The sequence below is a fragment of the Ammospiza caudacuta genome, chromosome 3, assembly GCF_027887145.1.
Source record: "Ammospiza caudacuta isolate bAmmCau1 chromosome 3, bAmmCau1.pri, whole genome shotgun sequence".
In the NCBI taxonomy this organism is placed as follows: Eukaryota; Metazoa; Chordata; class Aves; order Passeriformes; family Passerellidae; genus Ammospiza; species Ammospiza caudacuta.
The window spans coordinates 51,462,224-51,475,431 of record NC_080595.1 but is presented as its reverse complement, the minus strand read 5'-3'; the positions used below and the strand labels follow the sequence as shown (position 1 = coordinate 51,475,431).

The following is a 13,208-nucleotide window of genomic DNA, read 5'->3' as shown; positions in this document are numbered from 1 at the left end:
TTAGGCCATTTATTATGATCACTAGATGCTGTTTGCTGATGAAACTGGCCTACCGAAAAACAAGATATTTCAGAAAAATAAACCAAAATATGTGAGAAAGATCTATGTATTAGACTTGTATTTTCATTCTTATGAGATAGTATTAACATAATCATCTGTTCATCTTTAAAAAAGTTTTACAGTGCACGTTCTTGAAGCCCTTGCAAGACAGGAGTCCTTGTCTTGTGACATACAATTTTGCTTACTAGTGCTCTACATAGGCTGGAGGAATATTTTTTGTCTGCGTTGTGTTTTCCATGTCAGTAGTAGATTAAATTGGAGAGAGGGAATGATCCCACTGTCTTAACAGTGGTTTGAAAGCTTTAGCTAGTTATCAGCTTGTACCCTAAACACCTGAGGTTTCAGTCCAGCAGAGAATTTAATGAGTAGAGTTTTTTTTTTATTAGTATGATGCTCACTGCAGTATTTGCATAACTAATGGGTTTCTCTGTTGAATTAGGTTTGAATCACATTCCAGGCTTATGGGCTGTAGCATATGAATGCAATGAAGCTGTTGTAATTTCAGGAAATACAAGTGATCAATTAACTTTGATGTATTCCACCCCACATCCAATTATTGTCAAAGTTTAAAAATTACTGGTTTTATTCATCAGGCTATAAATAAGTGTTTTGAGATCTTGACCTTATGCTTTTCTTATTTCTTGTAAAGAAAACATTACTAAAAAAGCCCCGTGTAGTTGCAAAAATTCCGCATGTGCACACTTTTAAAATGTGTTCATGCTTTTAGCTTTCTAATCACAGTGGATTTTCTAATGTTTTAAGTTAAAATAGAAAAAGTATAGTATATGACATATAATCATTTAAAAATAATCTTGCCTACATACACATAATCTTAATGGGAAAAATTGAATATTCACTTCTACTAGATCAAACATGTCTAATATTTATGAAATTTTAGTGCTGTGTAGCACTGAAAGAGATGAAATATTTTATTTGTAAGCTTGTAGGACATCTATTAGAGCTGGAGACAACTGTATACTTTGAAAATCTTAACATTCTGAAAACACTGTCCAGGCAAAACCTCTAGGTGTGGCACTACATTTTTCCTACTGCCTTACGTTGGACATGGTTTATGTCTTTTTCTTCCATTAAGAGAAGTAGCAGTTATGTTAGGAGACTGAAACACTTAAATAGTCAACAATGTCTTGGAACAATTGTTATGAGCAATTTGAGTCTTCACTCCCTGCAGTAAAGATTTAAACTTGCTTCTTGCAAAAGGATTATTTGGGAAATTATCTAGTTTAGTTTATCTAGCTTTTTTCCCACGAACAAATAATGTTTTTGAGGTTCCTTCAGCCAGTTATCTCAATTGTGATTAACTTCTGGAGAAACCTCATAGTATATAGTTTCTTAATAGACAATGAATTCTTACTGAGAACTTCAGGGGGAATGTTGTATTCTTACAGCAAATTTAAGCAGAATGAATTCCAGTGAGGGAAATGCACAATGAAGTTCTCCTTTTCAACACCCGTTATTTTCACTCAGGGTGGAATACCCATAGCAAGGGTTAATATAGATGTTTCTGCAACTCAAAGTGATTTCCAAGGAAATTTCAGAAGGATACTTTGATTTTTTTCTAGTTTTACATGAATGTCCATTATATTTTCTGGAACTTGAGGCCAATAAGTACAAAGTAAACCTTTCTAATATTGAGGCCTTTGCCTCTTTAATTTTTGTTTTTATAACTACTTGCTGTTACTACATGTACTATTATGCTGCATGTCTTTTTGGACAAGAACCTCAGGATTGCAAATGATATCATTTTGATTTTCCTTATAAAGAATTAATGTATTTTCTTATTGCAGCTACTGATTGGCTTTGAATCTGGGACGGTGGTATTATGGGACCTGAAGTCAAAGAAGGCAGATTACAGATATACACATGATGAGGTAACATTTTTCATCTGCATTACTTACTCTGAGCATATAATTCACTACTCAAATAGTGATTTTTATTATTTTTTAATCTCCTGCTTCTGTCACCAGTGGATCAATAAGTAGGTCTCTTTGAAATTGCAAGTACTGGAAGTTTTCTCTAAAAGAGCAGTAGGGCTTGGATCATAAACTTCAGACCAAACAACTTCACTGAGTTTAAGTGTGTAAAGTAATGAATGGTGGCATGGATTGGATTTCTTCACTAAGCTTTTAGATCTTATTTATCTTAATTGTGTGACTTTCACCTGTGTTAAGGGCTTAAGTTTAAAGAAGATGGTTTATCAATTTCTGTAATTTGGAATCTCTCACATATTCTGGGAACAGCAAGAGAAAAGGGTAGGGGAAAAAGCACTAAATAAATAGTCTCACTACAACATTTCTCTAACCACCTTTTCTCTGTAGAATAAGATCATGATCAATTCTCTTTGAAATAAGACTGGGGAGGCTTAAAAAAAATGGTATTAGGTGCCATTCATTTCTTTAAAACTTGATTCTTGACAGAACAGACTTTTTGAACAACTGAGATTAGGAAAAATGAGTCAGCATAATATACAAGTTGATGTATTTAATTTAAAATAATATAAAATTGGTCTTGATTGCATTTTGTTAACTGTAAAATAGCTTTGTCATTGTTCAGTACCAGCTTTAGGGTTTTTGTTGGGGAAGGGGAACAGGGTTGTTGGGTTTTTTTGGTGGCAGTTCTGGCTCAGTACTTGTACTTCTGTGTATTCTACCAATCAAGAGTTTGCTTGGAGGAGGAGGCTCTGAAGTAGTCTAAGCCTTAGATCATCAGAAATGTCCAAATAAGCCCCAGAATGTGTTATGGAAAGAGCAATCTTTCTCCCTTCCATTTTCATTGCATGAACCTAATTAATTCCCTTTATCTTTTTTTTCTTTTTTTTTAATTTACTCATGTCTTTATCATCTTTTTCTTCCTAGACCTCTTACTTGTTGTATTCTTCCCTAACTTTTTTAACCATTCTATTTTATCTTTGTTTTGTAAAACAGAAACACAGCAGCATAGTATATATGAAGATGTGGGCACACTGGATTTGTCATGTGGAATAATTGTCTTTGGCCTTGCTTTCTTTCTCTCTTGATCTTGATATTGGATTAGCCTTTTAATGCTGCAAGCATAAAGCAGATGCTTCCTTGAAACAACCAACTGTAAAACCAGAGACTTGTTCTTCAGGTGTCACTTGTCAGGTCAAAGTCCTGACAATTAGGCATTGTTTTTTATTGACATAGTTGGACAGTAAAAATTGAAGTTTTTTGGCAGTTTTTCACTGAAATCCTGATTTCTGCTTTGAGTGTGGTTTGGTACTGTCAGCAGACTTTACTGTCTTAATATTGTTGTTCTAGTTTTCCAAGTTGCTTATGAAGAAACTGAGCAGATGAGATCCCTGAGGGTCTCTACCATTTAACTTCATCCATGAACTAATCAATTAGTGCCAGCCTGTCTTTACTCCAGATTGCTTTACTTCCTTAACCAGTTATTTACTTGTTCAAAGCTATCTAATCTGTTTAGTTTTAGCTTCCTTTGAGATACATTGTTCAAGGACTTTGAAAATTTTGTAGACAGTTTAAGTGGTGTTTCCATGAACCTCATGCCTGTTACCATTCTTGGAGGTTTGACTACAACTGCCTCTCATGTTGAGAGGTATTTAGCATGTTGACTACTTCTGTCTGGTGTATTATACTCATCCATATGTCAATTAACTCTATTCTTTATCAAAATTTTGTTGCAGTTTCTAGAAACTTACCTAAGGTCAACACCATGCTGCTTATTCTGGTTTTTTGTTTGTTTTTGTGTTTTGGTTTTTTTTTATCTTGTGGTCCATTTATTTAAAAATTAATATCTCTCTCAGTACTTTTTGGAACCAATTCTGACTTGAGAGGCTGCAGAGATCAGGGAATTGTTCAGATGTTAAATCTTTGAATTTCTTTAGGATTTAGAAGTGAATGCATCTAGATCTTAAGTTTGAGGATTTTTTTTGCAGAAGAAGTAATGAAATACCTCAGGTCAGACCCAGTAAAGAAGTGTGTTTATCATAACTTGGGAATGGTTAGGAAGGGAAGAGAAAAAAGTGATAATCTGGTAATGTAGTGGTTTCCTTGCTCATGGTAGTGGGCACACAGAAGAATCAGAATGGAGCAGTGGAGCAGTGCCCTGTCTCAAGAGATCTCCTCTGTCTCTGGTTACTGTGACACAGAGCAAAGTTCTTGGCCATTTTGTTTCCTGCTAACAAACTGTGTGAATTTGGACATTTCTGTGCAGAGAATCTTTCTGGCCAGCTTCGTGTTGGTTTCCTGGTTTCATGGCGTTGTTAGAGAACTTCTTTCATACACTGACTGTAAGGGCTGTGTTCCATCATGGACATGTGTGCCAACCTACCCTCAAGGGACAGGGAGCATCTCATGTCACAACATGCTTCGCCTCTTCTCTCACTGAGGGTAATGCGTGTGACATTCTGCCCCGTCGCAGGAGCAGGACTTGAAGCCTCAGGATTTATGCACTTGGTTCTCCGCTTGTTCTTGATGAGGGCTCTTCTGAGTGAGGAGTTGACAGCCAGTAAGAAGAGAGCTACTTAGTCCAATCTTGTCACATTTGCCATCTTAGTGGGTGGCTAGGCTTCCTCAGACATCATGAGCAGGGTGGCCAGGACATTGATACCATAAAGAACATGTGCTTGAAACTTTGCCATTGCATTGGTTTCCTCCTCTCTCATCGCTTTGTAGTTGATGTTATTCTTAAAGCATGCAACTGGAAGGTCTTTCACCATCACTTGATGCAACTTTCTTAACTCAAAACTTCAGATGTGTGCAGGGATCCAAATGTCATCCTTTCTTCCTTAGCAGAGGAAGATCATAATGAGGGTCAAAATCTCGGCATGTTCAGAGGTCTGTGGGAAGATACCTATTATTTCCTGAGGGAAGATGTTGAATCCAATTATATGGGTTTGTAGCTTCCTGCTTGGTTTCATTTCAAGTGGCCTGACCTTTAGGAGGCTTTCTTGAAGCAAATTCCCATGTTGTGGTAGAGCAGTCTCATTTGTTGCCTGAAAGCCAGGTTAATGGAACTCAGTGCACACCTTCTTCCTCTCTGAACACGTGTGCCTTCCCAGTGCCCGGGGCCAATAGCTGCAGCACAAGGACTCTAGGACACTCACCCCAAGCACAGGAGCAGGTGGGTGACATTAACCATGGCTGAGGGAAGCAGCTCTAGGTCATGATTAGGGTTACTGCTGATTGCTGGCATGTTCTTCCCTCCAGAACATTCTACTTACAGGAAAATTCAAAGAATTTAGCTATAATTTGTAGTTGATCTTTCTGTATTATGAATTAAATCCTGAACTTAAAGTAATGCATATTTTTTATTATAATAGCAATACTTTGAATACTTAAAATTACTTAGAATAATGTGCAAGTGTAACATTCTTTTTCAGAGAATTTGGAGGAAATTATTTGTACATAGTGGAACTGTAACTGCAAATGAACTTTTGTTTAGGAAATTTCTTTGAAACCTTTTACTCAAAACATCCCTTTTGTCTTGGGCAGGCTCAATGAAACAGACTAAATTCCTTTTGCATCATTCTTAAGCCTTTTATATGCAGACATTGAGGATTTAAGGAAAGTACGCTGTGCATTTCTGTGTGAAATACAGTTTATATTGCAGTCATTTCCCAACCAGTATGTTCATGAAAGAAATTAAACAAATTTCTCAAGTATTTCTTTTTCCTAAAAAAAAAACCCAAATCCCTCAAATGTAACTTCTGAAAACTAAAGCTTGTTTTATAATCAAGTCTGTTCTTCAAGTAATATTTTGTTTGTTCTGATGTCAAGTAAGCTTTGACAGCATTAACTATAATGCATTATAGATTACTATTTTTAGACTCACTGTTCTGGTACATGGTTGAGTGTAAGAGATTATTTTAGAGCATTAAAAACATGTCAAAGTAGCTTGTGGAATTAAGAGGACAGGAGAAAGAGAAACAACCCCAGTATGTGACTTGCCAGAAACCAAAGTGTGTCAATGTATTTCATTTCATCGAAACAATCTTCATGTTGTATTGTCATTTAAGTCTCATTAGCTACATTTTTTTGTTTGTTTTCTTCCCTTCACAGCATTTTTTCCCTTCTTTAGGTTGTTGACAAGAGAGTTAGCATAGGTTTAAAATACTTTCTTTGTATATTTTGGTGAACTGGTAGAAAAAGAGTCAGTATCATCATCCATTCATGTTTAAGCAAAAATGCTGCCCATATCCTTGGAAATTAAAGGACTGTCATAATAAGGCTTTGAAATCTGGATAAGATATGGTAAATAACCAGGCTGGTTTGCAGAATAACTAATCATGGACTTTGCCAGTCATGCACAGTGTATTTCAAGCTCAGTTAATGTCGCAAGAGTAAAGGATCATTGAGAAATCCAAGGAATTATGAAAGGACTTATCAATGTCTCTAGTGTATTCTATATTTGCAGCAGTCTAAATTTGGTGTTAGAAAACTGGATTAAAATATTTCTCTTGAAAACAGGGTAAACTGCTTGAATGAATAACTTCTGTGTTTACATGATTGAAATCCTCCACACGCTGTTCTGGTTTTGGCTGGAATAGGTTTAATTTTCTTTCTAGTACCTACCAAAGAGTTGTGTGTTTAGATTCACTATGAATAACTTGGATAACACACTGATGTTTTAGTTGTGCTGAAAACTTATTTTTATTGAAATTATTATACTGTTCTTACCTCAATCCATGAGTTGTACCTTTTTTTTTGATTCTACCCCTCATCCCTCTGGTGAGTGAACAGCACTGTGGTGCCTGGTTGCTGCCTGGGGTTAAATCATGACAGATGAGAAGAGTGGTCTCAAAATGTTCCAAAATCATATGCATGTGGCTAAAATATGTATGAATTTAAAAGAATGGGATTATTTGTATCAGTATTTAATGAACTGAAACAGCTAAATTCCCCTAGTGGAAAAATACCATAAAAGCTTCGGTCTTTATTGATGAACTTGTCTCTTAAATTGCAAGGTTGCATTTAAATTATTCATTTTTGTACTTCCTAAAAGTACCAAGAACTAATAGTTATTTTCAGGGATATTTAGAAGCTATTGCAGAAGAAAATAAATTTTGCAAAATGTTTTTAAGTATGCAATAATCTCTTGAAAAGCTAGTGATATACTTAAGGTATTTCTGTAGGAGTCTTGCATATAAATGCTTTTAATTTTGTTCCTCAGACTTTTCTTGGTTTATTTGTGATTGCTAAGTCTCCCTTAGTTAACTGCTGCAGTAGCTGCAAAAATGTTTCTGTCTTAGAATCAGGTATACTCACCTTCTTTGCAGGCAGCATGGCAGTAATTTTTCCACATGGGATCATCTTTCTGGAACAGATGGTGAATTGATTTTGTGTTTGAGTACAGCCTGTCTCTACATAAAACTCAGGCATAGATTCTACAATTTCTAATAAAGTTTAGGCATATGTAGGACAGCAAAGTCAATTGTGTTGTTAGTCAAAAAAGTAAGATTCAATTCCCCACTTCCCCAGAAAATACATAACTGTCTCAGAAGTTTTGAAACAAACTTCCCTAGAGTTCAGAACAGGTACCTTAAATTTGAAGTAAATGAAGGGGATAGTAGGAATATTTCTAATAGGAAACTTACAGTGGTAATTAATTAAATATAAAGTTTTATCTAGACAAAGTTGGTTACCTTTTTCTTGGAGTTCTTTCTGAGTTTCTGTAAAGGTTCCCTGAATTTGGTTCATGTTCGTAGATGGAAGGACTCAGAATGAAAGTTAGGTCAGGACTTAGTTTACCTGTGCAGACAACTCCAATAATAGATACAAATGCCTTAAATATAACAACAATCATCTGTGATACTTGAGTATGATCTTGTTATAAGGGGTTACTTTCTGGTCCCATGTGACCAGAAATTATTTGTGACACAGTTAAATCTGCACCAGCTGATATAAGCTTCCTGCTGCATTATGGTACCAAAAAGAAAACAGGAAGTTTTAATCATAGTGAGAATTAAGATTAAAACATAATGTTTTATTCTGCATCAGTAAGTTTTGTGTAAAATATTAGAAAAAAAATATACTACTCCTAGTGGCTCTTTAGTGTCTTAGAAGATTTGTTTTGCAGACACAGTGGATTCTGCTCCATTTTTCTATTTTATGCATTCCTCCAGATTCCAGCACTAATATTAACTCTGGAAAATGTTAAAACTTCTTTGCTCTTGTGTATAGAGATGATTTTTCAGATATCAGTTTTGTTTTGGTGATTGAGATTCTTGCTAGTGCTATCAGCTAACTCGTACTACTTAAGGTTATTGCACTCTTTTCATTATAACTTTCTTGTCACTAGGCCAGCTTGTTGTGTACCTTGAGATAGTGCTGGAGCTACTTATGAAGTTGGTTTTTATTTTTTAGGCTTACAAGAATTTGTGAATTGTGTGATTGCAAAGGATATTGCTCTATGCAAAAGTTATCAGCCCACAGAGTTGTTAGTTGGATTATTTAAAAAAACATAAAGCATATTTTTCAGTTACATTTTAAAAAATATTTAGCTGCATTACTAAATATAACAAGTGACTCTTAAACTAAAGAGACTAAAACTAGGCAGTAAATAGCCATAAAGCCAAAAGGCTCGTTGTTCTCTTTCAGAGGTTTGTTTTTTTTAACCTCCATGTTCCTTGCAGAAAGTGAGAGCAGTCATTCTTCTCCTTTGTGCTCAGATCTTTTTATCTTCTTAAGCATTAATGCTGTTTCAAGAGTAACAAGTTGTTGCATTTCCCTTCTCCTGGCATCTCTTTCAAGAAAGGAAAGAAGTGATCATTTCTCAGATTTTTCTTGCTTCCTTTTGTGAAACTTGCTCTTTTACTGTAGAAATAGTTCTTAAGACCTATTTCTACATAAATGTGAATCAAACTGTTTCATTTACACTATGGGCTGCCTACTGTTGTCAAGGTTAGACTTCATATGGAAGATAATGTAAAATGTACTGACTATATTGTATTGCCAAGTCTGCTGTAGACATTTGTTTTGTCAGTGATGAGCTTTTTTAAATGCAACCTTCTCTTTACTGTCTGCACGCTCAAAATTGTTGACCCTTTGCTTTATTTGGTATGATGTTGGTAAATAAAAACTCAATATTTATGCAAGATTTCTTTTATAATACCAGTTTTTGCTATATAAAAATTTATTTGACAGGCAGAATGAGCAAGAGAATTTCACTTTGATAGTAGGACACATCATGTGAGGCAAGTAGGTTTGTTTCTGAGCTACATGTGTAAATGTCATACTGGTACACAAAATCTGTCTTAAAAAAATCTATAGTGATTCCACAATACATAGGGAGCAATATTAAATTTCACAAAGAAATGCTAAACTTAATATGTAGTTTACATATGTCCAGATGTTATATTAGTTTATATTGGGGAAATCTTTTTTGGAGACTCTAGACTCATGTAGCATAGCCATTTTCCTCTATCATTTAAGCTCTGGATTCTCCCATTCAGTTTGCTGGAACCTGTCTTGTCTCTCTGTATAACTTCATGAAATATGAAGACCTGATTTGTGTATAATCAGGTTGAGCAAAGCTCACTTGGATCTGTCCTGAGATGTGCTCTTCACCCAGTGATTACTGCTTAGGTTGTCATTGCTGGTCACATTTCTCTACTGCTCACACACCCAGGTTTCCTCACAGAGGAAATAATCCCAAGGCCCCTGCAGAGCTGGAGTGAGTGTAAGCCCTTCTTACAGACAGAATCACTACTGAAGGTACCCACTGAGGGTAAAGTCCATCAGTTTTCACTCATTCAGCACCTGCTTTTCTAGCTTAGTAATGTCTTCATTATAAAATTTAGCTTTTCAGTAATACCAAAGTTCCATATGTCTTGCAGTTAACAGTTCCTTTTGCACCTTCTGGATAGTAGAGAAATGCTTTAAGGTTTCATTATGTACTGATACTTTCATGCTATAACTAAAATTCCTTTGAATATCAGTTAATGGTTCCATCATGTTTCCATATACTAACAGAAGTGCTGGAAGCAGAAATGGCACCAATCCTTTCTTGCTAGTCAATATTTTTGCCTTATTTGTATTCTTTGCATCATTGTTTACTTTCCTCTTGCCTGAAGGCAGCAACTAGATTTCATTTATTTAGCTGATTTTTCTGTAGCTTTTATGTGGCATGGTGTAATTATTCCATTCCTAATTTTAGGAATCTAGAGATGATTTTGTATTTATGGAAAGATTTACTAGTAGATTCTTGTGCTTTGCTGCACCTCAAAGCTGCCATTGCAATATTAGAGTGACCAGGCTAATACTTTGCTTTCATCATCATAATTTCAAAAAAATCTTGTTACTTCAATTTGTGTTTTATGGAAGTTTTGACCTAATGCTTGCCTCTTGTGCACATTCACATAAACATCTCAAAACAATATGTAGTACTTGAACTTAATAATCTCATCCCATATTTTTTGTCTGGACAATATGTTTTTCCCAATACTGAAAATTTTGGTTAGCAAAGCTTAAATAAGTGCTTGCAGTTATTGTTTTCATGTTACCCTTCATGGGAGAGTGCTTCAGTACTCTGCTGAGGAGGGTAGGTTCCCCCTAAACAGAGAAGACAGTATTTTTGATGGGTAAAGTGTGTCTGAAAGTACCACTCATGTAAAAAAAAAAGCTTGGAAAACTTGATGTGGTTAAATTAAGACATAATAGGATAGGTATTATTTAATTAGTAATTTTTCTAATTGGCATTTTCTGTTTAATGTCATTGAGGAAGGTATAAGAATAAAATGATAATAAGATACACAGCTGATGTTGTTCTGCTTTCTCTTGCATAGGCTATCCACTCTGTGGCTTGGCATCATGAAGGCAAACAATTCATTTGTAGTCACTCAGATGGTACCTTGACCATATGGAATGTAAAATCTCCTACCAAACCATTCCAGACAATCACTCCACATGGTAAGGTGAAAATGAATACCCAATGCACTTGACAGCTCTTAAAACACAGAGAACTTGTTTTTAATAGAACTGTGTTTTGCAAAAAACAAGTATTAAAAGTGTACTTGCAATGCAGTAAAAATCTTTCTCAGTCATGCCCGTTTCTCATAGATTTCACTTGAAAAAGAAAAATCTTTATGAAATAAGAACCCAAATCTGTTCAGCTTTCTCTAATTCTGTAAACTTAAAGCTTGTCTTTTAGACAATGACACTGATCTCAGAGTTAACGAATGCATATTTTGCAGGACTTGCTTTTTGTTATATCAGAATCCCATAGATTGTTTAAAATACATATAAGCAAGTACCTGTTTTATGTATAAATGTGTAGATTACCACACAAATTTTTGGGAGGGTTTGTAACAGAACAAGAATAGCATCTGGTACGATGTTCCCACTTCTGAGAGGTCTTGCATTAATGTTAATCTAGGAAATTATCATTCCATGTTGTTCTTCTGTGAAGTATACTGCTGCTCTTCTAGTAAGTTGTACACAAATGCCAGGCATGATGTGCATGTCTCTATTTCATGTCTTTGCAACTTATTTACTTAAGATTTTCAAGTGTGGATGTATCAGTAAGGATAATTATGAGAGAATGGGCTTTTCATGCTCAATTGAAGTCTTAGCCCTTAAGGACAATACTTAGGGTAAACCTCACTTTACTTGTAAGCTGACCAATTTTAATTGCAAAAGGGTAGGCACAACATAAATTTTAAATCTCCTAGTGCTACTTAAAACAGCACTTTAGGGGAGGATTATATGTTTGAAAACAAATTTTCTACAGCAATCAGGTTTAGAGTTGCTCTTTTTCCTAAACCTTCAAAGTTGGTGTGCTGAGAGCTTTAAGAAATGTTTAATTATATTATTCCAAGGCATACTCTATTACTGTCAAAGTTGTTGAATATATGTTGTGTGAATTTTATACTTCTCAAGCTGCACAGTGAATTTCATTTCTTGCCATAATGTTATGGAACTGCAAGATTAACACAGGAAAATAATTTACTTTAGGAAAGCAGCTGAAGGATGGAAAGAAGCCAGAACCCTGCAAACCTATCCTTAAGGTGGAATATAAAACAACTAGAGCTGGGTAAGAATTGTTTTGTATGCAAAATGAGCATATGTAACAGTACAACACTCTGGGAATGGACTTTGTTTCCCTGTTGTTGGGGTGCATATTCTGATGGTACAGCTTTGTTTTAGCTTTAATAAATCAGATATTGATGAATAAAATACAGAAATTTTTGTGAATGAATTACTGTATACAAACTAACGATGCTGCTAATTCATTATCTACACTCTTCGTTCATGCTACTAAAACTTGTATGCGTTTTTGCTGAGTTTTTTGAGAGTTCTGAAGAAAAAAAGGCTGATGAAGCAAAGAAGACACCAAAATACAGACATGATAAATTGAACTTTGACAAATAGTATCCCAAATTGAATATTCTTAATTTTGAATACATGTTCCTCCCCCTAAAATGTTATTAACAGGAGTTTTTCTAGTACATGTAGTTTTTCTATGCCATGAAATATGCCCAATTATGCATATTGAGAATGTAACAAAGCAGTAATTGCAACAAGAGGCTCAGATGCAATTATAGGATCTATAAAGTAGCATGTTTTGTTACCCAGACTGCAGCTAGGGTGGATGGATTTCCTGAACTGTGTGGAATTTCTTTTATTTGTGTTTCCAAAATGTTTGAGTAAAAAGTGCAATATTAAGATAAAATATTCATGGAAATCTGTTCAGCTATTTGCAAAAGCTGATTTTTTTTTTGTTTGCTTTCTTTTGTATTTGGGGGGTTTGTGTACCATTTTTATTTGCTTTTCAGGCATTCAAATCTGTAGAAGATGGTTTATTAAATGATACAGTGCAGTATTGTGTTTATATACTCATAATATCACCGGCTTAAGGCGTTATTATTTTCTGCTAAAAATGAGATAAATAGAAACTTAAAACGGTCGCTGGCTCCCAGTTTTATAAAAATCTGTCATCATCTAGAAAGTGTATTTTACTTGCAAAAGTCTACATCTGTCTGCAAAATCCATTCTCAACTGAAATATCAAAATCTGATTTAAAGAGAGATAATAAAAAAATCTCAGCTTCAACAAGTTACAATTTCTGCAATCAAAAGCCTTCTTTTATTCTGAATAGTCATTCTGAAAGATACAATTACTTTGGAGCTTGTTCTGTGACATAGTATTACA

The 13,208-nt window shown here is 34.9% G+C and overlaps 1 protein-coding gene across 5 annotated transcripts in view; it reads left to right on the top strand.

Moving 5' to 3' along the window:
• STXBP5 (syntaxin binding protein 5) overlaps positions 1–13,208 on the top strand; it is a 104,423-nt gene that overhangs the window by 41,951 nt on the left and 49,264 nt on the right. For all 5 annotated transcript variants that reach the window (XM_058800799.1, XM_058800797.1, XM_058800798.1 and 2 more), the window contains exons 7-9: positions 1,866–1,949; positions 10,844–10,967; positions 12,012–12,090. In XM_058800799.1, the coding sequence (XP_058656782.1) occupies positions 1,866–1,949; positions 10,844–10,967; positions 12,012–12,090 (287 nt within the window). The remainder of the gene's footprint in view (positions 1–1,865; positions 1,950–10,843; positions 10,968–12,011; positions 12,091–13,208) is intronic.